General features: G+C 39.4%; 1 protein-coding gene across 5 annotated transcripts in view; it reads left to right on the forward strand.

Moving 5' to 3' along the window:
• ST7 (suppression of tumorigenicity 7) overlaps window positions 1-24,849 on the forward strand; it is a 252,222-nt gene that overhangs the window by 178,506 nt on the left and 48,867 nt on the right. For all 5 annotated transcript variants that reach the window (XM_004418772.2, XM_004418773.3, XM_014785458.2 and 2 more), the window contains one exon: window positions 19,169-19,283. In XM_004418772.2, coding sequence (XP_004418829.1) covers window positions 19,169-19,283 — 115 coding nt within the window. The remainder of the gene's footprint in view (window positions 1-19,168; window positions 19,284-24,849) is intronic.

Below are 24,849 nucleotides of genomic sequence, written 5' to 3' on the forward strand. Positions count from 1 at the left end.
AGAGAATTTGCTAATCAATCAATGTGCAATGTGATAAAAAGGGGGAAGTCAAGGCTGGTTCTAAGGATTTTTGTCTTGGAAGGAGAGGAGTCCCTATCAGCTGAGATGTGGAAACCTGCAGGTGGAACAGGTTTTTGGGAAAGGTTAGGAGTTCAGTTTTGGACATGCTATATTTGAGAGGGTGCATACTCATTTTTATCTTAAATAATGGCTTCTTGATCATTTTGTGGGCCATAACAAATTTTTGCTTTGTTGAGGTGAGGAATCCATTAAATAGAGGAAAAATAAGGGAACCTCTCTCTGGGTTTGATGGAGTCTCTTCTAAAATATAGGTAGTGAGGAACTCCCCTTATAGTACCACTCATTTTTAAAATCCCAGGAAGGTAGAACCTAATTGATTTCAGAGAAACCAAGACCATAACAGTCTTGCAAAATATATAATGCAGTGTGGCATGTGTGTGTTTAATTTACGTCTGTAGATTTTTCTCTTTTTCTTACCATTTTCACTCAACATTATTTTTCAGGCTGTTCGTTTTTGCTCTGTGTACCTCTGGTATATAGTTTGTAGTTTCTAACTGTTGAATATTCCATATTATGGTCTTATTCTATTTTACTTAACCTTTGCCCTAGTGAAGGACCCCCAGGTTGCCTCCAACTTCCCATTGTCCCAGCAGTGCTCCAGTGAACATCCTTATAGACATGTGAGAAGCTTTCACTAGGGTGTATACCCAGGAGTGAGATTGCTGGATATTAGGGCATATGAATGTTTGATTTCAGTATGTCTTGCCAGCACACGCTCCAGGATGGCTGCCTATGATTGTTTAAATGCTCATCAGCAATACATGACTATACCCACATATCTCAGAACTAGGCTGTAATAAGCACTATGTATATGTTATATATATTTCAAATTTATTGCATATAGCTTTTTATAATGTTATTTCATAATTTTAAAAAATACTATGTCTAATTTTTTTCTCCTTTTTCATTTTGTATTCTGTTTATTTGCCTCTTTTTACTTTTATTTTCCCTAATTAGTCTTGACAGAGGTGTGTCTATTTTATTAATCTTTTCAAAAGAACTAGGATTTGGTTTTGTTTATTTTCTCAACTTTTTTGTCTTTATTCCAGCTTTTTCTGCCTATATTTGTACTATTTTGTTTCTTCTCCTTCTCCTCCCTCTCCCCCATCCTCTGTGTTTGTTGCCTTTTTACCAGTTTCCTAATTTGAACAGTAAGCTCCGTTTAGTTCTAATTATTTCTTTATTCCCTTATAGTTTCATTTTATCCCATATAGTATGTTTTTACCCCTTTGTCATTGATTTACAGTTTTTTTACATTATGATTGGAGAACATAGATCATATGACATTGATTTGGACGGAGGCTTCCTCTGAGGCCTAGTACATGGTCAGTTTTCACAAATATATCTGTTTGAACAGAGTATGTTCCCTCTTGGTTATAAAAGTCTATATGTATTTACTCGTTTGAGCTTATTAATCGTGTTATTTGAATCTTCTGTATCTTAGCTTATTTTGTCTCCTTGCTCTATTAGTTTCTGAGAGGGATATGATAGAATATTTACTTTTAATTGTTTATTTACTTGCTTTTTTCCATGTTCAGTTAATTGTTGCTTTATATATTTTGAGCCTATATTGTTAAATGTGTTTATGTTGATGATTATTCTGTCTTACTGACATATCATTAAGAGTATATAATGCCCCTCCTTTGTCCCTTGTATTTTTCTGCCTTGATTTTCTTTTTAAATTGTATTAATATGGGCTACTCTACCTTATTTGGATTTGTATTTGCCTGATATATTTTTTTCCAGATTTTATAATCAAGCTTTCTTGATTATAACTTTTTGATGGACTATTTGGATCTGTAAAATTTTTGCTGAATATTGTCTTTATTCAGATTTGAGGATTTTGTACCTTGGTTGGTATATTTTTCCCATTTATGTTTATTGTCATTATTATTATTTAGAGTCGTTTTTCCTGTCTTTCGTATTTTGTATCTTCATACTTTTCCCTCTTCCTTTCTTCTGTTCCATTGAATAGATCTGCTGGTTCAACATTTAAAAATTCTATTTTGTTCTTCTTGGGGTCACTACTTACTAAGCTCCATACTTATATTTCTTGATTAGTTATTAAGCTTATAAATATCTATATCTTCTCTCAAATGATATGGTTAACTTAGCCTGTGCCTGCCTCTACTTTAGACTCACACAACAGCCAGGGAAATTTGTAAGCAGCTTTTCCTTCTGTGAGATGTGCGGGGAGCACTGATGTCTAAGTCTCTGGCTGGGCTGCTTCTGTGACCAGGAGCCAGTGAAGGTGCTGACTTTTAGGGAGAACAGAGAGATGATCACTGGAAACAGACATATTGGCTGACCTGGACCAGAAGGAACAGAAACAATAAAGCAGGGAAAGCCAGCAATGCGTGTGATGACCAGGGAGGCCAATGAGTTGGGTCTCTGGGGTTTCCTTTTTAAATAATCAATGCAAAAGCATTGAATATGTCTTCTTCCTGGACAGTTGTCTGTCTTACTTGTTAAGAGCATATTCCCTTATAGCCTTCCCCCTCTCCTTGGGCCTGGGGACACTACCTTTGTGACTCAAGACTCCACTGGTGCACAAGGTAACTTTCTCAGACCTGAGCCTCATTGAGCCCTCTAAATACAAGCTTAGTTTCTAGTAGGGCATCTTGCTATACGATCCCATCAGAAAAATTTTTACTGCTTAGGTAGAGTAGAAGTAGTTACCACTCCTTTTCTTACTCCCAAACATCCTTGACTCCTCTCTTTGCTTCACCTTCCACATTCAGCAAATGTGTACAAATCCTGTTGGCTCTACTGCCAAAATGTGTACACAGTCTATTCACCTCTTTTCAACTGCACTGCTATGATCCTCATTCAGGTCGCCATTATCTTTCATCTGAACTATGCACTTGGTCTCCAGGCTTCTGCTGTTGCCCTTCTAGAGTCCCTTCTGCAAAAAGTAACCAAGTAACTTTTTAAAACTCATATCAGAACTTGTCCCTTTCCTGCTTAAAAACCTTCAATGATTTACCATTGCATTTAGAATAATATGCAAACCCTTTACAAGGCCTGTGAGGCCCTATATGATCTGCTCCCTGCTTACTCTTCCAAACTCAACTCGTGCTGGTGTTTTTCTCACTCACTAGGCTGTAGCCACATTGGGCTTCTTTTTGAGTATGCCAAGCTTGCTTGTTCCTTTCTTAGGGCCTTTGCATAGACACTTCTCTTTGCATGGAATACTCTGCTCCAAATCCTCACATGGCTGGCTCCTTCTTGTCATTTAAGCTCAGCTAAAATATCACCTTTGAAGAGCTTCCCATGATACCCAGCTGAAGGAACACTATGCACAAATACTCACAAACACACTCTCACGTATATGCACACACTCACACATACTATCATTCTCAGTCATATTACTGTCTTCTTTTTTATTGCCCTTTCACTTTTGAAATTATCTCATTTAATTTTTTGTTTACTTATTTATTGTCTGTATCCCCCACCTCCACTAGAAAGTAAACTCCACAAGGGCAGGAACCTCATCTTGTTCCTTGGCACATGAGAGCTACTCAATTAATTGTCATTGAATGGATGGATGGATGAATGGGAATGCCTGGGTGGGGAGTAGATAGGAGCACTTCCCATCCTCATCCTACCAAATGCAGAAATAAGAGGACTTGACTGAGAACTTACGACTGCCACATTAAAAGCTCTTTTCTACCCTGCACAAATCTTCCATTTCTTTAATGAGCACTTGTGTGATTATAGATTAGGCAGTCATTTCATTTCCATTAAACTCAGGGGGATGAGAAGGGCTGTTCATCCCAACTGTTCTGTAGTCAGGTGTTTACTTACGTATGGTTACTGCTCATCAACCCACTCCTGCTCTCTGTCTCTGCCAGCTCCAAATTTGGAGCCTCTCTGGAGCTCTTCTCAGAAGAACAGCTGCAGCTTCACCAGCTTCCTCTGCTGTGGTTTAATATTAAGTCCCATTTGCAGTTTGTCTTGGAGATATTCGTTAAAATCTCTTGCTCAGTGACTCTGCCAGCCATTCCTCCCACCCCCTTTGCTGTTTTCATCACAGGTATGGATTTGTCTCCTTTTGTACCACTTTCCCATCATTTCAATAGGTTTTTGGTAGGGAGAAGAGGTAGATGTTTGTTCAGTCTTCCATCTCAATTTGTAAGTCCTTTGCCTGAGTTTTTTTACTACATTGATGTGGGATGCATAAAGGCTTCTTGAGTAGACTCGGAGTTTCTGTGTTAATAAATATCTCTGTCTGGTACGCTCTTGCCTCCCTGATTTCAAGCAGGGAAATTTATTTAGACCCTTCTCTAAAGAGTAAGAGTTCATTTTATGTTGCTGCATCTGAGCATGTGTCCCTTTCAAAAAGAGAGAAATGTCACTCCTGTCTTGTATAGTTTCTTTCCTCAGCCTTGCCTTCTATCCTTCAGTAATGGAGAGACACTCACATCCAAATGCTCTGGGTTTAATTTAATGGGTCCTGGTAGTACAGCCCCAAGTGGATTCTGGGTCCAGTTTGAGAGATTTAAGAGGTAGAATTGAGAGAAGTTGGAGAACAATTGGATAAGTTTTGTTTTTGTTTTTGTTGTTACTTTCAGGGCATTGGATATTGTATGAGAGAGAGACCAAGAAGAAGTTATGGATGACTTCTGGGTTTCTTGCTTGGGAAACTGGGGAGACAATGGTGCCATAATGGGGATTCAGATTGTAGTATAAGTAGCTAGTTTTGGGGTGATGGGGAGAACAGGAGGAATTATTTCAATTTTAGATATGCTACTTTTGTAGTACCTATGGGTCATCCAAATGGAAAAATCTAGTAGGCAGTGGAATATATAGACCTTGAGCTCAGGAGAGAGACCTGGGCTGGAGGAAGTTCTGGGAGTGATCAGCATAGAATGTGATTAAAACCATGAGTGAGGATGAGATCATCCAGGGAAGAGTAAATAAAGCAAAAAAAAAAAAAAAAAAAGGATTGGAGGGGAGTACAGAATAGGTTGATCAAAGGAGACTTGAAAAGAAGTGACCAGGGAAGTAGGAAGAAAATCGACGAGAATGTTGTGTTATGAAAACCATAGCAAGAGAGGAAAATGAATATGAGATCTGAACAATTCTTAGGGAGTACTTGTCACACATTAACTATTCAGTCAATATTTATTATGGAGAAAATATTTGTTACATTTTGCTTCAAAGAGGTGGTTGGTAATTTGGCAAAAGCAAGATCAGTAGGATGTAAAGGGTATAAAATAGAGTGCATTGCATTATCTCCTGAATGTGAGGTACTGTGTCTACTGGAGACAGCTCTTTCTATAGGCTTACAAGGAAGAAAGAGAGGTGACAGTACTTAGAAGGGAACATGTAAGCAGTAGAAGACATGAGCATGTTCAAATGTTGATGGAAAAAGACTGAGAAGAAAGGGAGAAGTTGAACATATATCCAAAAGAGAGGAGATCATTGATAGAATGAGGTCTGGAGGAGTGCATAGTGATGAATTCGAAAGCACAGGAGTGAAAGATTGACTAAAGGAGGAATGGAAGGCTGACATGCATGGCTGACAGGGACACACAAATTGATCTGGATGCAGATGGGGGTTGTAGTAGAGGGGTAGGGCTGAAGAATCAAAGAGGGTCCTGCCTATTGACTTTTATTTTCTTGATTAATAGATGACAAGATCATCTGCTGAGAGTTAATTGGGAGGAGGTGGGTTAGGAGTATGAAGGGAGTGGTGGAATGGAAATACTGGAGGTTTACTGGTCAGTAGGTTGGAGATCATTATATTTTAGTTGTTCCTCCAAACCTCACAGTTGTGTCCTTTAGCCTGAATGTTGAGGCAGAATTGATAGACATCTGGGTTGAGTAGGGGTCAGGTGTTGCTGGGTGAGTGAAATAGACAAGGAGTTGGGAACTTGAGGGATTGTCAAGGAAGTGGTAATGTGATGAGCCATGGGCTTTAGGCTGGAGAGGGGAGGGAGGGAAGGAAAGTAAGAAGTAATGATAGATTTGGTCTTTTCTAAAAGCAAGTGTCTATTGAATATCTGCAAGGTGCCAGCCCCAGTTCTAGGCACTAAGTATGTAGTGGACAACAAGATAGGCAACAATTATGGCTGTAATGGAACAGTTATAATGGGGACAGGGGACACTGATGATAAAGACGGTTACAGATTGTGGTAAGTGCTATGAAGGAACTAAAAAGGCTGCTGTGGTAGAGGTAACTGGAGAGGGGCTAATTTAGATAATTGCTCAGGGAAGGTGTCCCCAGGAGGTAACCTGCTGAGACCTCAGGGGTGAGAGAGAGCCAGCCATGTAAAGATCTGAGGGAAGACATTACAGAGGAAGAGCTAATGCAGAGACCCTGAGACTAGAAGGAGTTTGGCAAGAATGAAAGGGAGGCCAGGGTCAGTGAAGGGAAGATAGGAATGAGATGAATCTGAAAAGGCCAGCAGGAGCTGGGTAATTTAGGGCTTTGCAGCAAATAGTAAGGTGTTTAGATTTCACTGTAAGTACAGTGGGAACCCCTTAAAGTGTGTAAAACAGAGAGGGGGTGGGATCTTACTGATGTCTTTATAAGATTACTGGGTACATTGTCGAGAACGGAGGGCAAAAATGGAAGCAGGGAGTCTACATAAGCAGTTATAATAGTAGTCCAGGTAAGAGCTGATGAGGGTTTGGAATTAGGGGTGGCAGTGGAGAAGGGGATGGGTTTGAGATGTGTTTGGACATAGAATCAACAGGATTTGACCACTAGCAAATCCTATTGGCTCTACCTTTAATATATATATATATATTTAGATTCCTACCACTTCTTCCTATGCCCACAGCCATCCCCTTGGTCTAAACCATCTTTATCTCATACTTGGATTATAATGGCCTTCCAACTGGTCTTTCTGCCTCCGTGCTTGTCCCCTTGCATCTACTCTCCACAGAGCAGCTAGAATGAATCATTTAAAACATAAGTTAGACCACGTCATTCTTTGGCTTAACACCTTCCAGTGGTCTCTCATCTTATTCAGAATTTAAACTCTAAAAGTGGCCTACAAGGCTGTACATAATCTTGCCTTCATTTCTGCTTTGTATTCACTGTGCTGCAGCCACACTGGCCTTCTTGGTGTTTGTTGAACGTGCCAGACTCACTCCCACCTCAGGATCTTTACTTGCTGGAAGCCTTCCCTGGAATACTCCTCTTCCAGAAGCTCTCATGACTCGCTCCCTCACTTGCTTCAATTTCTGCTTAAATGTCACCTTCACAGTCTCACCTTCCCTCTCCCGTTTTCACTGACTGCTCTATTTAAGATTGCATCTGCCTGTCCCACCAGCATTCCTTAACCCTCTTTCCTGCTTTATTTATTCTCCTTAGAACTTATCACTCCCTGATAGTCTCTCTATATATTTATTTGCTTATTTTCTGTCTCTCTTCACTAGAATGTCATTTTCAGGAAGGCAAGAATTTTTTTATGTGTTCCTTACTATATCCCAGTAGAACAGTCAGTGCCTGGCACATAGTAGCTTATCAATAACCAATTGAAGAATGAATTGCTGAATAGATTGGATGTGGAAAGAAAGAAATTGTATAATCAAGGAAGACTTAGGAGTCCACAGGTTTTTAGCCTAAGCAGCTTTGTCATGGGTCATACCATTTATAGAAAGGAGGACAACTAGGAGAGGAACAGATTTTTGGGGTAAAGCAGGGATTCTGTTTTTGCCATGTTAAGTTTGAGATGCCTATTTTACGTTCGGGTGGAGGTATCAGGAAGACAATTGGATGTGTGTGTGGAACTCAGGGGTGAGGAGTTTGGGAGTTATCCACGTATATGTAGGATTTAAAGTGATGGTATGAGTAAGATCATGTATGGAGAGATGTAGATAGAGAAGAAAGAAGGTTAAGGAGTGAGCCCCAGTGGTCTCCAAGATTGACAGGTTGGGTAGAGGAGAAGCAACCAATGGCTTCTGAGAAGGAGCATGTGGAAAGGTAGAAGGAAAACCAGGAGAGTGATATCATAGAAGCTAAAAGAAGAAAAAAATTTAATGGGAGTGGCCTGAGCAAGATAAGGACAAAAAATTAGTGGACAAGATAAGGCACTGGTGGTCTTAGTGAAATTAAAGGGGACATTTAGTGTGAGTAATGGTGTCAGATAACTGGAGATCGGTACATTATGGTCAGAGAGTTGCATATTTTAGATGGAGCACATCTAGATGTCAAGGTCTGGAGTTTGGCTATGACCTTGGGTTACTTAACTGCAGTTGAGGGACAGTCTTTTCTTTGAGACAGTAAAACAGTTAAAGTCTAGGATATTAGCTGAGATGCTTACCTGGACTGTAATCATCTACACTGAAGGTAGGGCTTGAGATTAAGAGTAAGAATATGGAGCCAGGTGCCAAATCTTCAGTGTACAAGAGTCTGTTTTCTGGTAGGAAACATGATCAAAGGATGGTGGCAGGTGCTGGAGCATTATGGCACGAGCTTCAGAGGAGCAGGAACTGCTGCCCAAGGGCTGAGCGGTAATGGTCTAGATGCGCTTTGGGGAACTAGAAGGCAGCGCTACATCCTGCCTGGTAGACGCAGGTTTTGTGGGAGAAATTAACAGCTGCAACAGAAACAGTGAACTCAGACTCGTGTTCTGTTAATAGCTTATGGATGTGTTGGGGAATTCATTTATCATGGACTCAGGTTCCAAGAGGATAGAGCAGAAAGACTTCGGGAGGAAAGAGAACACTGGAAGGCACAGTGATTATAGTGCAGCGTGAGCATGAATGTCAGAGGTTGAAGTACTGAGACCTGCTTGTTGCTATAAAAGAATCTTTCATGATAGTTGACTTTCAGCACGACCCTGTCATGAGATGTCTGCCAGGGCGAGTATTCATTAACTGTGCCCCAGATAACCAAATGAGTTAATCTCCTGAATAGAGTGATTTACCATTACCCATGTGAATGTGCACGAGTGTCTGCCAAACATAGTTATTGTGGTTTTGGCAGAAAAAGTCCTTTCTGACAGTAATTGTTGGCCAGTATGTTTAGCTGCTCATTGAGGCCACTCCTGGAACAGGAGAGCAATGCCATGTCATCACAGAGGAAAGGACGCTTATTGTCCTGTTTTCCATTACGGGGCCTGCTTCCAAGCCATTTGAAATATGCATCAGATTGTTCAGATTTGTTCATGATCTCAGGGCTAGGGCACAGCCCTATTTGAAGGTGTTTAAGATAATAAAAAAAATGTTTTACTCAAAGTGTTACTTGTCAGTTTTGAGGAGGGTATAAATTATTCTTTTCCCCAAGACAGGATGAGGCTGACTTCTTCCCTTCCCTCTTCTCCATCTTTACCCTTGGGGCTCTTGAAACTGCGGTTCCCCAGAGAGTGTAGAGTGGGGAAACTTTACACAGATAATAAGATAGATAAAACACTGGTGCTATCAGACCCTTGCCTTTGGAAAGGAAAGTTCTTAGATGTCTTGAAGTGAGGTACAGGATTGTCACTGAGGAGGGTAGAGGTTGAAGAAGAGACTCTTTGAAGTTTCCTAAGTTCTGACTGGAGTTGTGCTTGTTTTATCTTTAACTGATTGAGGAACAAATGGAAAAGGAAGTTGTATACTGAAAATATTTTTGTTAGGATCTGTAGAAACGCAAAGCTTGTCTCGTTCACTAGAAATTTTTAATGGAAATTTCCCTCTCCGGAATGAACTGAGCATAATCTTGACAAGAAAAATAGATAATTATGTAGGTAACCTTCCAGCCCTGTGAGTCTTTGGGCGAAACAAAACTGTTACTGGATGATTCACCATCGTGCCGACAACCGTCCCTCTTCTCTTCAGTTTTCAGTGATGGGTGTATTTACATCATGTGCTCAGTTCAGTGAAGAACTGGTTAACTGGCGATTTACCTAACTGTCCATGCAAATCATGTATTGTCATGTTACTTTTCAATAGATGCAGCCTAATATTTTCCTTTAGATTAGCTCTGAAAATGACATTTTCTTATTAATGTTTTTTTAAGCCTCTCAGGACGGCGTTTTATAGTGGTCTGTGTAAGTGGAAGTCTCATGGGCCTCAGAGGACTCTGGTAAACAATTCATTCTTTCCTTCCGTGGCCTTTAGTGTCAGTAAAATACACTGATAAAATAATAACCATGTGAACAGAGTGTCTTTTCTATTTTCTGTTTATGCCTTTATTTGAAACTGTACTTAAATAATGTCAAACTTGCAACTATAACAAAATACTATCTGCTATTTGAATATAATACAGGCCAAATTCTATAAACTTTAATTGAGCCACGCTTGCATTGACCTCAGTAGGAATCTGGCTGAGGACCCTTTTAATTACCTCTGCCTTAAAATATGTAAGAATTTTCACATTGCTTTTCTCACTCAAGAAACAATGCACGGATAGCTTAACTAATAAAATGTTTAAGTAGATACAAATCAAACTTGAAAGTTTAAACTGTTGTTTTTATCCTGTAAGTCAGCTGAGAAAAAGCATACAGATTATAGTTCTAAATTATGTCCATAGAGTATTTCAAATCCAGTGAATTAACTCTCCTTTTTTTTCCTATTTGAGCTCATAAATGTTAACCTCAGAAGTGCCTCAAATTCATCCATTGAAATAAACTTGAACTGACAATAGCCAGATGATGTAAAATTGAAACTGAAATTCTATCCTTGGCCCATCCCATGTTCTTCCCCATAGGTATTAGAGGAATCATAGGAGAGTTAGTGTTTTCATTGTACTTTAACTGTAATATTTGGGCAAAACAGGGCATATAAATTTCTTACTGCCAGGAGAAAGCAATTACCAGCATGGAGAAGATAGCTGGCAATAAATAAACAGAACTATGCTAGATAGTGAGCAAGTTTAAAGATTTATTTAGAATGACTTAGCTTATAGAAAACAGGCCTTTATATTTATCATATATGCCGTCATTCAAATTTCTTAATAGAAAGGCTAATTATGTCACTAAGCCATTTTTTTTACATTGTTTTAAAATAAACAAATAAATTGGGATATGCTGTGTTGTACAACTGAGCCCAAAAAGGAATCTAGTTGCACATAGCAAAACAAATAGTAGTTTGAAAATGCGGTATACCTGTGTTAATATTATGTAAGGATAATGGCTACCATTTTTCAAGCCCATATATTGTATCTGGGTGCACTGTGAACTAGCTGTTATCCTTGTCTTACAGATGAGAAAAATCAGCTCACTTGGTGCTAAAAAACTCCAGTGTCCCTGGATGGGAACCCAGATCTATATGATTCTTAAGGCAGTGGTGCCCTTGACTTCTATCATGTGCCACCTGTCCCACGATGAACCCTTTCCTACAGCCCCACTGCTGTGTCCAATGCCTTCTCTTTTATTTTGAAAACAATGTGTAATGGGAATCTTTGTGATTCTAGAAAGGAAGCAAGAAGGAATTTTATGACAGAAGAGTTTTCTGATTAGGTAGTCTCGTCTAAGCCTAACCCCAACCCGAACCCCAACGCTAAGGTTAGAGAGGAAAGGAACTTACCTTATAGTTGGTTTAACTCTGAAGCATCCTTCAAGGTGAAATAATAATTCTTATAATTCCTCACACATCTGTCAATGGACCTACTCTCTGGAACTCAGACGGAGGAGAATTAAGTGGAACTCTAAGTTGTGGTTCATCTGAGATTAGCAATTATTATCTTGATTATCATTATAGAATTCAAGTACAGTATATTAAAATTTATTAGATTTTTTGAGGAAATTCTCTAAATGTTGTTTAGTCAGATGTTGACCTTTTTAGAATCTAGCAATACTTTAAGGAGCTACAGAGTCAAACCCCCAATGGGAAGAAATAGTTTTGCCTCAAAAGGCAATTAGAAAATAGGAAAACAAATAAAAGTCTAAGTGATGAAAATTGAACTCTTCATGACTTGAGGAATTACAACTAATGAACTTCCTATGATTAAGGAAGCAACTTTAAAAATACAAATAATAATAATAATATATTAAAAAGAGCTTTACTACCCAAAACTAATTATAAATAATAATAGTAATAATAATATATTAATAATTAAATATTTTTGTCATCTTTGTTTACCTTCTTTCTTGAAAAGAAATAAAACAATATAAAACTATAGCCCCCGTGTGACCACCACTCACACTATTCACCTCCTCTGAGGCACCAGCAAATTTGTTTTTTCTGTTTGCTTTCACACATTTCTGTAATAAATACCCATAAACGATGTGTAGAATTGTTTTGTGTGCATTTAAAAATTAAATGGGAGGCTGGCCCAGTGGCGTAGCAGTTAAGTGCGTGCGCTCCGCTGCAGCGGCCTGGAGTTCGCAGGTTCGGATCCTGGGGGTGCACCGACACGCTGCTTGTCAAGCCATGCTGTGGTGGCGTCCCATATAAAGTAGAGGAAGATGGGCAAGGATGTTAGCCCAGGGCCAGTCTTCCTCAGCAAAAAGAGGAGGATTGGCAACAGATGTTAGCTCAGGGCTGATCTTCCTCACAAAAAATAAATAAATAAATAAATTAATTAAATGGTATATTCTACAGCATATTTCTCTACAGTGTTTCTTCACTCAAAACTGCTTGATATTTATTTACATTAAGATATATTAAGCTTAACTTATTCCTTTTGCCTGCTGAATAGCATTTGTCCTATGGGTATTCCCCATTTGATCTAGCCATTCCATTGTTTATGAGAATGCTCTCCATCCTGTGTGAATATCCCAGTATGTGATGCCTCTGAAACTTGTATGAATGGTCTCTGGGGAACAGAGCTGGAAGAGGAAGTGCTAGGTTGTAGGGTAGGCCTTTTTTCATTTTACCACGGTCTGCCAAACCAGCTGTGTGTGAGAGATGTTACATTTTTCAAATGTAATATCACTATGTAACTCTTTTTGTGAAGACCTTTTGTTTTTTAAAGGTTATTCCTGTTAATCAGGGGTTGGCAGACTAAGGTTTGTGGGCCAAATCTGGCTTCCTGCCTGTTTTTGTAAGTAGTTTAATTGGAACATAGCCACATTCATTCATTTGTGTACTGTCCACAGCTACTTTCATACTACAGTGTCAGAGTTGAGTAGTTGCAACAGAGGCCATTGGCTCACAAAGCCCAAAATATTTACTCTCTGACTCTTTACAGAAAAAATTTGCTGACTCTTGTAATAATAATATTACCTGTTATCACTCTGTTTAATTTTTTTTTTTTTTTTTTTTACTTTTTAAATTATCTAATATTCATCCACATAAATAAACAAGATGATTTCAGAATATGATAGAAGCAATGGGAAATGGTGATGTGAGTGGGGTGACGACATAGATAGGGTGGTAGAGAGAGTCTGAGAAGATGCCATATGAGCTGAGACCCAGGAGATGAGGAAACCTAGCCTCAGCAAGGTTAAGTAATTTGTGCCAAGTCACACAGGTAGTAAGTGGTAGAGGTGGGATTTAAACTTAGGAATGACTCCGAGTAGAGGGCTCTTTCCTCTATAATACAGCTGTCTTCATATATTCATGTAAACACACTACAAACCAGATTCATAAGTGTTGTTGCAGAGAAGCATAAGCAGAATCGTTGAGTTTTCCTGGACTTGGCAGACCAGAGACTGGGGTTCTGATGTGTTGAAATTTGGAATCATTACTGATGACTGGGTTTGAATCATAGTCCCAGCACTAACTTTGGCTGAATCACTTAAATTTGCAGCCTTCATTGTTATTTGGTGGGGCAGGGGTGGGAGGGAGCTCGTCTGTAAACTGAGGAGGGTGTTTGGATGATCTCCACGGGCTCTTCTGGCTCTCACTTTCTATGAGGCTGTGACTTTAGGAGGTGGCATTTGATCTGGGCTTTGGAGGGTGGGGTGATTTTGACAAGCTGCCTTGTAAATGAAGAGAAAAGGTATTCCAGGTGGTGAGAACAGTTTGAGCAAAAAGACAGTGGCTAGTAACTGTAGAAAGAATTCTGGGAATGCTACATAATAGTCTGGTCTGACAAGGCTAGAGTTTAATCCTGTGGAAGACAGGGGAGGCAAGAGAGGTCTGGCACTGAGCTGAGGGAGGGGCTGAGAGATATGGTTAGTCGCTGGGAAGTTTTTCCCTGGTATTATAGGATTTGAAAGGTCCTGGATCTTTTCTTGAGCATCCCTGTCCAGCAACCAGCCTCTCGCTGTATGAACAGTTGCAGTGATAGAGACTTCTCTAGACCATCTATTCCATTTTCAGATAGCTCTAAGTGTAGGAAAATTCTTTCATACATTGAGTCAAATCTTATGGGTTCTAGCTATATCTTTTCTAAAATGTAGATAATGGAAAGTCATTGGAACATTTTAAATGGTAGAGGAACATGTTCAGGGATATGTAACCCAAGGGCCTGAAGTAGGCCTGTGGCAGCACACATATAATATGTACCCCAAGGAAAAGAACTTTAAAAAGGCTTTGAAAAGCATTCCATTCGTGAAATATGTATTGAGCACTTATGATGAGTCAGATAGTGACCAAGAATCTAGCGATAGGACAGAGTTCCTGCTATCACACTCTTCCCAGGCCCCTGGGGAGGATGGACCAGTAGACCGTTGTGACAAGGACTCTGGGAGTTTGGGGCAGGGGTACTTAACCTGGCAGAGGGAGGATAAGAGCCAGGAGTCAAAGGGCAGGTAAGGGTTCCTGGAAGTTGAAGAGATGGCCGGATTGCCCAAGGAGGCAGAAGGGAGAATACTTCAGGGAGGGGGAGCTGGGAGCTAGAAACACAAATGAATATGGTCTATTTAAAGAACTGAAAGCTGTTCTATGGGGGGAGCATGGTGTGTGTAGTGAAGTGGCTGGAAATGAAGCTGGTACAGTAGACAGCGACTGGTCATGAGGGGCTGTGTTTGCCATGCTAAGGATTTTATATCCGGAATTTGATGAGAAGCCAATATTCTTTTTTTTTTTTTTTTTTTAATTTTATTTATTTATTTTTTCCCCCAAAGCCCCAGTGGATAGTTGTATGTCATAGCTGCACATCCTTCTAGTTGCTGTATGTGGGACAAGGCCTCAGCATGGCTGGAGAAGCAGTGCGTCGTCGGTGCACACCCAGGATCCGAACCCGGGCCGCCAGCAGCAGAGCGCACGCACTTAACCGCCAAGCCACGGGGCCGGCCCAGAAGCCAATATTCTTAAAAACAGTTTTTCCTCCTCCATTTATAGAATGCACATATACTCCTTTTAAAAATATTAGAACATGGAGAAAATATAAAGGAAGAAACACAAGTCACCTTTAATCTCACTAACCAGAAATAACCACTGTTAAAACATTTTGGTATATTTCTAACCAAGTGTGTTTCTATGCCTATATACAGAAGAAAAGCATGATCTTATTATAAAATATAGTTTGCATCCTGCTTTTTCTAATGTAACATTGTGTGTCAGCATTTCCCAGGCCATGCCATTAAAAATTATTTGAGAATTTAACTACCAATGACTACTTATAATAGCCCCAAAGATGACTGTATCTTATACTTAAATGCCTCATAATGGGTTAAATTTTAAGTTGCTTGCATTTTTTACTGTTATAAATAATGTTGTGATAAATAGCCTTGTATGTAAATTTGTATTCACATCTACCTATTTCCTTGAGATGGATCTAGCCATGTCAGTGGTTGCCTTTTAAGCAGGGGCATGGTGGGTTAAATATATACTCAAGTGTATATATTTGAAAAGCCATTAAGACTGCAATGTGAAGGGTGGATGGGAAAGAGGTGATCCAGAGGCAAGCAGAGGAAAGATACTATTTGAGCAATATAGACCAAGTATGAGGGCATAAACTAAGTTATTGGCAGCAAGATCAGAGAAAAGAGGAGATAGCAATGATTCTTAAGGTGTTTGCTTGTTTGTTGTTTATTTGTTTGCATAACAGAGCTTCCTGCAAACTTGATGAAAATTATTGGCATTTTTACGTATTAGTAATTCAGGGGTTTAGAGACCTCTAAGGTGCAGTGGGTAGGACAAAGAGAGTAATAGGGGTTAATGGTTCTCTTCGCCAAGATAGGAAAACCGAGGGGGAAGAACAGGTTTGAAGGGTTGCCTTGGGGAGGGGGAATTTATGAGCCCAGTATTAGGTGTACTGGGTAAAACTGTCAAGGAGGTAGTTTATAAATTGATCTAATAGCTTAGGAGAGAGGTCAGAGCAGCATGTGAGGATGTGGGAGCCATCCTCACAAAGATCACTGGTGGTATTGAGACCTTGGACATGAAAGTCACCCTAGAGATCAGGGTGTTTATGAGAAGAGCCCTTGGGACAGAACTGGGGAGACTGCTTACTCTTAAGTAGCAGACAAGGGGGAAACTAGAGAAGGAGCTAGGAGAGAAGTATGAAGAAAACCAGAAGAGAATGGTGCTGAAGAAGCCAAGAGAGACAAGAGTTTCAAGGAAAAAGTCATCAAACTGTCAAATGTTGCAGAGGTCAAGCAAGAAAAGGACTGGAGGGTGTCCATGGGAGCAATTTAAGTCACCTGAAATGTGGAATGAGCAGATTCAGAGGAATTGTGGGGCTGGAAGCCAGATTGTGGCTGTGCAGTGAGGAGTAACAGGAGCCAAGGGAGTAGAGTGTTGATGGCTTTTTCTAAGATAGCTTGTTGTGAAGGGCTGGAGAGGGCAAGGCGATAGCTGGAGTGAGATGGGGCCACGGGGGGTTCGCTTTTTCTTCTTGTTTATATTAAACAAGGAAAGCTAGATTTCCACATTGTCATATGACTTCGATTACTTCTTCAACATTTGCTATTTGCCATGTTTAAAATCCTTTACTGGTGATTAGTTTTTTGGACACAGTATACTCTGTCCAAGCTTCCAATGAAAGCACTGCTGCCCAAACTCCTAGCATCTTACTTCAAGTTCTCTTTAAACAAGATGAGACCCCTGTGTTTGTGCACATAGTCTCATTGGATTGTAATAAGACTCCCCTCTCAGTTGTTTTTTTTTTTTTGTGAGGAAGATCAGCTGTGAGCTAACATCTGATGCCAGTCCTCCTCTTTTTTTTTTTTTTCTGAGGAAGACTGGCCCTGAGCTAACATCTGTGCCCATCTTCCTCTCCTTTATATGGGACGCCGCCACAGCATGGCTTAACAAGCGGTGCATCGGTGCGTGCCCGGGATCTGAACTGGCGAACCCCGGCCTGCCGCAGCAGAGCGCGCGCACTTAACTACCTGCGCCACCGGGCTGGCCCCTCCTCTCTCAGTTTTTAAGCTTCGCATACTAATATTTAGAATCGCAGTTTTAAAATTACAGGTTATGACTTGTGTCCTTGAAGTTTGACCTTTACCTGAAGAATTGATCAAAAATGGTAAATGTTTAAATGTTGCAGTTTAGAGAATGTCTTTATTGTGTTGCCAAATGCTGAATGACAGAGAGCTTTAATTCTGACAAGCTCTAATTAGAAAGAGAAAAAAAAAAAATTAAAGGGTGATGTCAACCAGAATCAAAGTGAACCAGAACAAGAAATACTTTTATTGGTTACAGAACATCAACAATGTGTGGTATAGTCTTATTCACTTCCTTTACTAGCAATGAAAATACTGCAGGCTATCTCTAGGGAGTTTAGACAATCTTATTGAACACATGATCATTTTGAGAGGTGTTTTTCATTGGTAATATGATGCTCTTTGGGGCTGCAGAAAATTATTTATTTTTAGATATATGCTAAATGATTCTTGGCTTGAAAAAAAAAACAATATGGCAAATGTTTCTAATGTAGGAAGAAGTGGATAATCAATGCAGTGTATCCACTGGTTTCTTGCTTAATGGTGAATTAGCCTATTTTTGAGTGCTAAATTAGCCTATTTTTGAGTATTACTTCTCAGCACAATTGCTTTAAAGATGTTGACATCGCTTTTTTAGAGGTCATAATGTTATAATAGAAAACAGTTGTCCATGTACGAAATGAAATAGAGGATATATACATCAATACATATACACACACATATATATATACATGTGTATATATATATATGAGATTTTGCTTATACACATATACGTATTTATACGTGTGTGTGTGTGTGTGTGTGTCTATGTATGTATATGAGATTTTGCTTTATAAAGAACCTGGTTATCTTTCAGATGAGATTTACCCTTCTCTAAAATGAGATTTTACTCTTAAGTTCTTAGTCCTTTCTTCTTTCTCTTTGCTTTCCAGTGAACTTCAATATTGTATCTTTTAATTCCCTTTGGACCTCTCTTCCTCCCCACCCTGTCTAGAACCTTTAGGCTATTCTGTTAATTCTTTACCCATGCTAGTCAACTCTCTTGTTCCTTGACTTTTCATTGAATCTCATTCAATCTGCCCAGGCTCAGCCTAATCATTTGACATCTTTGCTAGTGTACCTGAGCTGCTGAGCACTGTTAGCTAAAACTTGACAACTATGTGGATTGTAGCCTCTGTAAATTCATGGTCTCCAATTTCTTAGGTCCTCAAGATAGCCTTAGCAATCCTTGATTGTTTCCGTAAGCAGTTTTCACCTTGGTGGCTATTCTACAACTTTCACTCCCATCTTCAAACTTCCTCCCTGCCACCTATTCCCTCAGTCTCAGAAAATGATCTTGACTCTTGTTTTACTGAGGCCACCAGGCAGGAATTCCTGAACAACCACTTCCTTTCTACCACTTTTATCTACCTATAAATTTTCTCAACCCATATCACCTTCTAGTGATTTTCCTACTTTTTCTCCTTAACTTTTGTCACCAGGCTGCTCAGAAGAGTAGTGCCTGCTTGCTTACCTTCTATTCTTTGGCTTCCACCCACGCTGCTCTTGACAAAGTTAAACTGTTAATACTGATGAGAGAGCTTCAAACCTTCACCTTATTTGGCCTCTATGGCATTTTAACATTACTGAACACTACCTCTAAGCATCTTCCTCAGTTTTTATTAAACCCTCTCTCTTTTGGATTTTCTCCCACGTTAGGTTCTCACAAATTCAAGGTTGCCATTTTTCCAAAATAGCAGGAAAAAATTTAAGCATTTAATGCTTTACAAAATAATATTAGGTGTGAATGCTTATAATTCAGTATTAACTATAATTCTGAAAATTATTTATACTTTTATGTTACATAAATATGTTATAATTCAGCATTAGTTATACTTTTAAAAAATAAGGAATATGTATTAATTATTTCTTGGTTTCTTCTTTCCTAGTTAATGAAGGAGTTCCCCTTGCTGAGCATGTTCAACATTCATGAAAATCTTTTAGAAGCCCTTCTGGAGCTACAAGCATATGCTGATGTTCAGGCAGTCTTAGCAAAGTATGATGGTAAGTCCTTGGGTGTGTTTTGTCTACTTGAGTATTCCTCTCTTCTTGATGTATTTCAATGATTAGATTGGAAGGACCGTTTCAAGGAGCACAGCACTTTGATAACTATCCTCTTATAGAATTTTCACCTACAGTTTTATGATGGCATTTTGTAGAATCTTAGAATTTCATGGTTAGTGGAGGCCAGAAACATCAAGTAGCCTGTGCTGCATTTTTCTCCTTCCTTCCCAAGTTACCCTCGCCCTCTCCCTGTCAACAAGAGTTATGCATACTTTGCTTTATTTCTTCCGTGGTTAGGAATCACTCAGAAGGCAGCACATAGCCTTTAAGGACAGCTATTCGAGCTGCTGCTATGACCCCACATTGGTTGACTGTGACCACTCCGTTGGTCGTATTGACCCTTTGAAACAATATAGAACAGCTAGTAGCCCTAGCTACAGCTCTTGTGACAGCTCAGTAAATATTTGAAGATAAAATCATGTCCCCTTCATCCCAGGTCTTCTCCCCATTAGCAGAATATTCTCATTTCTTTACGTGAGGGGCTTTGAAGTCCATTCGCCACTCTGGTTACTCAACCCATGAGCTTATTCTATTTTACCTGTACTTAATAAACCAGAAAAATAAACAGACACATCCTAGAGATTTGAAAACTTTTGTCCTCATATTGCCATTATCGGGTGAATTCAGTATTTGGCTAGTTGTACAAGAATTATCCACATCAGGGCCGGCCCCGTGGCTTGGTGGTTAAGTGCACGCGCTCTGATGCTGGCGGCCCGGGTTCGGATCCCGGGTGCGCACCGAGGCACCACTTCTCCGTCCATCCTGAGGCTGAGTCCCACATACAGCGACTAGAAGGATGTGCAGCTATGACATACGACTATCTACTGGGGCTTTGGGGGAAAAAATAAATAAATAAAATCTTTAAAAAAAAAAAAAGAATTATCCACATCAGTGCATGCCATGACTTAGCTACTGGAATCTCTGAAGAAGTTCATACTATGAATATGCCTTATTTTATTAACTGTCTCCCCCAAATAAATGTGTTTGCTTGTAAAATGGATGTTAGGGAATGATTATTTTTATTACATATTTTACTTTATAAAGTATTATTTCTTTAGTAAGCATCTTTAGTGCATATAAAGAATTATTCAGGTCAGAAATTTCCAGGAATTCGTCAAACATATAGAGCAAACTATACTATTTGGGTCTGATTTTTGACAGACAGTTCTTCCTAAGGAATCTCTGAAATAGATTGGAGTTGTTACCCCCTACAGTTGGGGGAACTGAGGCAGCGTGAGACTGTTTTTGTTTTGTTGTTAATTCTTGCTCAAATTGACAGAAACTAAAAGCCCTCAACCAGTAATGGCATCACTTGGCCTGTGCCAACATGAGTATCCTGTGTAACAAGATATATGCTACCTAGTATGGAACTGATTTTAGAAAGAGAAAAGTATTTGTGGCGCACTTTATAGTAAACAAAATAAAGACTGTTTGGCCGTCATGTCAGCTCACTTTTGTTCTCTCTTTACATGCTAGAATCTCACTGTTTGGCTGACTTTGGGAGTCTAAGCCATGAGCTACGTCACAGGCAAAATGCTCATACATTGAGGGTCTTTTGGTACCAAAGGAACCCAGTCCCATGCACACGGGTTCAGGGCGCCATGCACTTTCCCAAATGCCACCTTGTAGCCATCAATGCCGTAGGAAGATTCCAGTGTTTTCATCCCCAGTGCTAACCTGTACCCAACCTGATACGTCAAGGCTTAAGAAAAAAGATTAACCAATAGAGCCTTTGGGATCTCAAGTGTCATAAGGCTCTTTTCGTGAATATCTCAGTTCATTACAGAAATCATCAGCTTTGTATTATAAGACTGACTGTAAAATAAAGAAATGAACTCATTTGGAGCTTTCCGTTGTCTCAGTCTATCCCATTGCATGGCCTCTGTTCCACAACAACCGAAAGTTGATTTATTAGATTCTGATAACATATGTTCGCATTATTTGTTACAACAGTCCGTCCCACCCTCCACTAAAACTTGGCTCGCACTTTCCAAAATTCCTTTGTTGCAAATGAACAAACTCACGATACCAAGGCCCTTGTGTTGAGCTTTGTTTATGTTGTATACCTGGCAACAGAGATGATGTTCTTATTCATTATTCATGGAAAAAGAACCTCATTAGTGGCAGGACACATACTGTTGCTGAGATGCCTCATTAGGGGTTTTGAGTTCAGCATTTGTCAATAGACTGCAGATGACCTAACCCTGACTGAATTCTGGAGGGTGTTTTGGTGCAGACTTGGCTCTGGCCTATGTCATTTACAGTAGAAATATAATGAAGTGGCTGCTAAAGTTACTGTTCTTGAGGAGTGAGCTGCAACCACACAAGACTATTAGAAAACATGCCTCTTTTTCCTCACTCCATACCATAAAATGGACTCTCTTGAGTTCATCCCTGCTGTTTTTCTAGAGATGCAAAGGACTTCTACCAAGTTGTTGCCCCATTATCTGGCCCAGTGTGAGGAAGTGGGTGCTTTAGAGGGCTTGGAGTACAGACAGAATTAGGGTCACCCAGTTCTTCACCCCGATTCAGACGTCATCATTCTAATCCATGAGATGCTGGAGACAGCACTTTGAATCCCAGCCTCGCCATCCCTCTCTGTAGAGCCACACCCAAAGCAGCAGGATTATGTTATCTTTGCAAATTGGAATGCTCTGGTTGGGTAGCTGTTTCTTGGATGCTTTATGGGTACAGCAGTCCTTCTTTATTACATTTGCTAGGTGGCTGGATTTTTTAAGTAGTATGTTGGGGAGTGACACAATGGGATTAGTGCTGCTTTCCTGACCTTTGCAAAAAGAATTTAGAAATATGGCAAGGCAAAGGGGAAAAAAACAACATGTCCTGAGGAAAGGAGGAAGGCAACATGTATTCCCTTTGCCTCATTCTTCTTTTTCTTCACTGTTGTTTTTTGTTTTTGGCTTTGAGGTTTTTTTTTAAAGTGACATTCACAAACTTCTTTTACAGTGAAGTACTTCGGAAACCCTGGATCCCTAGTAAGATTACCAGTAGGTCATATCTCCTTGTAATCTTCAGTCTAATTTTGATTTTGCCTTTGAGATAACTTCTCATGTTATATGATTCTAGCCATTAATCTGAAATGCTGTCTTGCCATCCTCATGAATTTTTATACTTTTTTCCTATTTGTTAACTGACATTATTGGTAGGAAGTTTTTATCCAGGTAAGTGGTCCTGGTTTTGGAGTGTCCTTCACACAATGACTAAAATAACAGCAACAGCAACAGCTAGCATTTATTGAGTTCTTATAATGTGTCAGGGTCAAACATGTTTCTAAGCTCTACGTGGATGAAGTCATTTATTCTCACCGTAAGCATATGAGGCAGATACTGTTATTAGCCCCATTTTACAGCTGTGGTAACTGGTGCAGAGAGAAGTTAAGTAACTTGCTCAAACGAAGAGCCTAAGATGTTGAAGTAAACCATGGAGATGTTATGTTATGAGAGAAAAGAGATAAACGGAGAAGTCTTTGTTCAATAAGATGTGAATTCTTGGAGGCGAGGAGAGCCAGGAGAAAAACTAAGGTGATCTGACTCCAGGCCCACGGTCTTAACCATCACACTTGCACTGTCTCTGCTGTTGGCAGTATTTTTTTTATTGTTTTCATTAACACTATTCTTGTTGTTGTTATTATTAACCACAGCTTATTGAGAATGTACCATGTGACAAAGAAGTTATACACATTACCTATAACCCTCACAATAACCTTGCAGGGAGGTAGTTATTCCATTTGAGCAGAGGCAGAAACTGAGTCTTGTGAGTTTAAGTAACTTTCAAGACCACTTTCTTTGAAAACTGAAGAACTAGGATTCAAATCCAGGTCTATTTGGCTCTAAAAGCCCATGTGTTTTTCATAAATGTAAGCCTTGCTGAAGTAACTCTGCCTCCCTCTCTCCTCTTACAAAGGCATGAAGTAGGCGGGCTGGAGCTGTGGTGCAGAATTTCAGTGATGCCAAATTGTGTTTTAAGATTCCGTTTTAATCATTTCTTAAGAACTGGGTATATCTGTGTTTGCTTGTCTTTCTGAAACTATCTTCCAAATATGGTTTTCCATCTTCAGTCAAATTGTACCTGATTTCTTTAGTCATGAAGGAGTTTAATGAATGGTGTTCATTTAATTTGAGATTTATCGTCTCTTTTTTTCAGTCATACATTAGCTATAAAGACAGAAATGTTTTTAATATCGTTAAGTCATCAGAACCTTCTTTTAGAAGCCATTACTAAAGTTGTTACAAGCTTTGGATTGCCTTTCAAAGAAGTTCATAGGCCACCTAGGTTGAAAACTTAAGTCTAAAAGATTAGAGTGGTAATGTGGAAAAGAATTCATGCGTTTTTTATTCATTATCATTTATGTGTTTTGATTTTAGAAGAATCTCATAGAGCAAGTGAATGTGAATGTAAGTGCTACAAGATACCTTTGGGAGAGTCTAGTTCTGTCTGTGTCTAGTTAGTGATCCCTGGGGACACCAAAGGCAGTCACGAGTGATGGTGAAGAGTACTAGCCCTGGTGCAAGCCTGCTGAGATCAAGTCCCAGTTCTGCCTTTCACTAGCTGAGTGAACTTCAGCAAGTTACTTAACCTTTTAAGACCCCATTTCTTTCTCTGAAAATGGAATTGAGGCTTAGAAAGGCTGTGTAACTTGCACAAGATCACACAGTTGGGAATTTGTTGTGAGGATTAAAGTAGTTAATCCATATTAAGTGTTTAGAACAGTATAGAGCACACAGTAAGAGTTCAGAAACTATTAGCTGTTTTAAAGAGCCGAGATTACCATTCCTGAACTTCACCACTGTTCTCAATCAATTTTGTTCAAATGGAAAGCCATATATAAAATCTCAGGTAAAATGAGAGAATAAGAGCCCAGTCTTGTGCCCCCCCCAAGACAGTGTTATCGCCTGTTATTAAAATTAATTATGGCTCTAATAGGACATATGTACAGATATTTGATAAGAATGGAAATGCTTAGTTTTATCTACAAATAATTCTTAAACTTTTGGAAAGCTGAAAAAAAAAATGCCAGGGATTTTCACTCCTGATCAAAAGAAAAGTTATTTCTGCCTTGAGGCAGTTTGCACCAATGGAAATACAAATCCAAGCTCTTTTGGATATTTACTCCATTAGATCATTTAGTGATTGCCCTAAATTTGGTGGCAGAAACTTCTCTGTGAGGGACAGCTGGTCTTTTTTATAGTCACGAATGTTATATAAATGCAACAACTATATCAAGACCACTTTTACTGATGCCATCAAGCCCATCCTAAGTTAGTGTTATTATCTGCCATCTGGTAATGTGCAGAGGGGATACTTTTAAGAACAGGACGTGTTTCTAACATTGGGGGAAATACTTGCATCTCAGTAGATTGAAAACAGAAGTTCTAAAGAAAGCATTAGGGAATTACTCTATGCTGAGACTATTCAGAGAATAAGCTTTTCGCTGATACTGGTTTGCAGAGTCAGCATGTAGTTATAAGTAGAAATTTCGTAAACCTTG

The sequence above is a fragment of the Ceratotherium simum genome, chromosome 1 (assembly GCF_057802395.1).
Source record: "Ceratotherium simum simum isolate JZ-2026a chromosome 1, ASM5780239v1, whole genome shotgun sequence".
Classification (NCBI taxonomy): domain Eukaryota; kingdom Metazoa; phylum Chordata; class Mammalia; order Perissodactyla; family Rhinocerotidae; genus Ceratotherium; species Ceratotherium simum.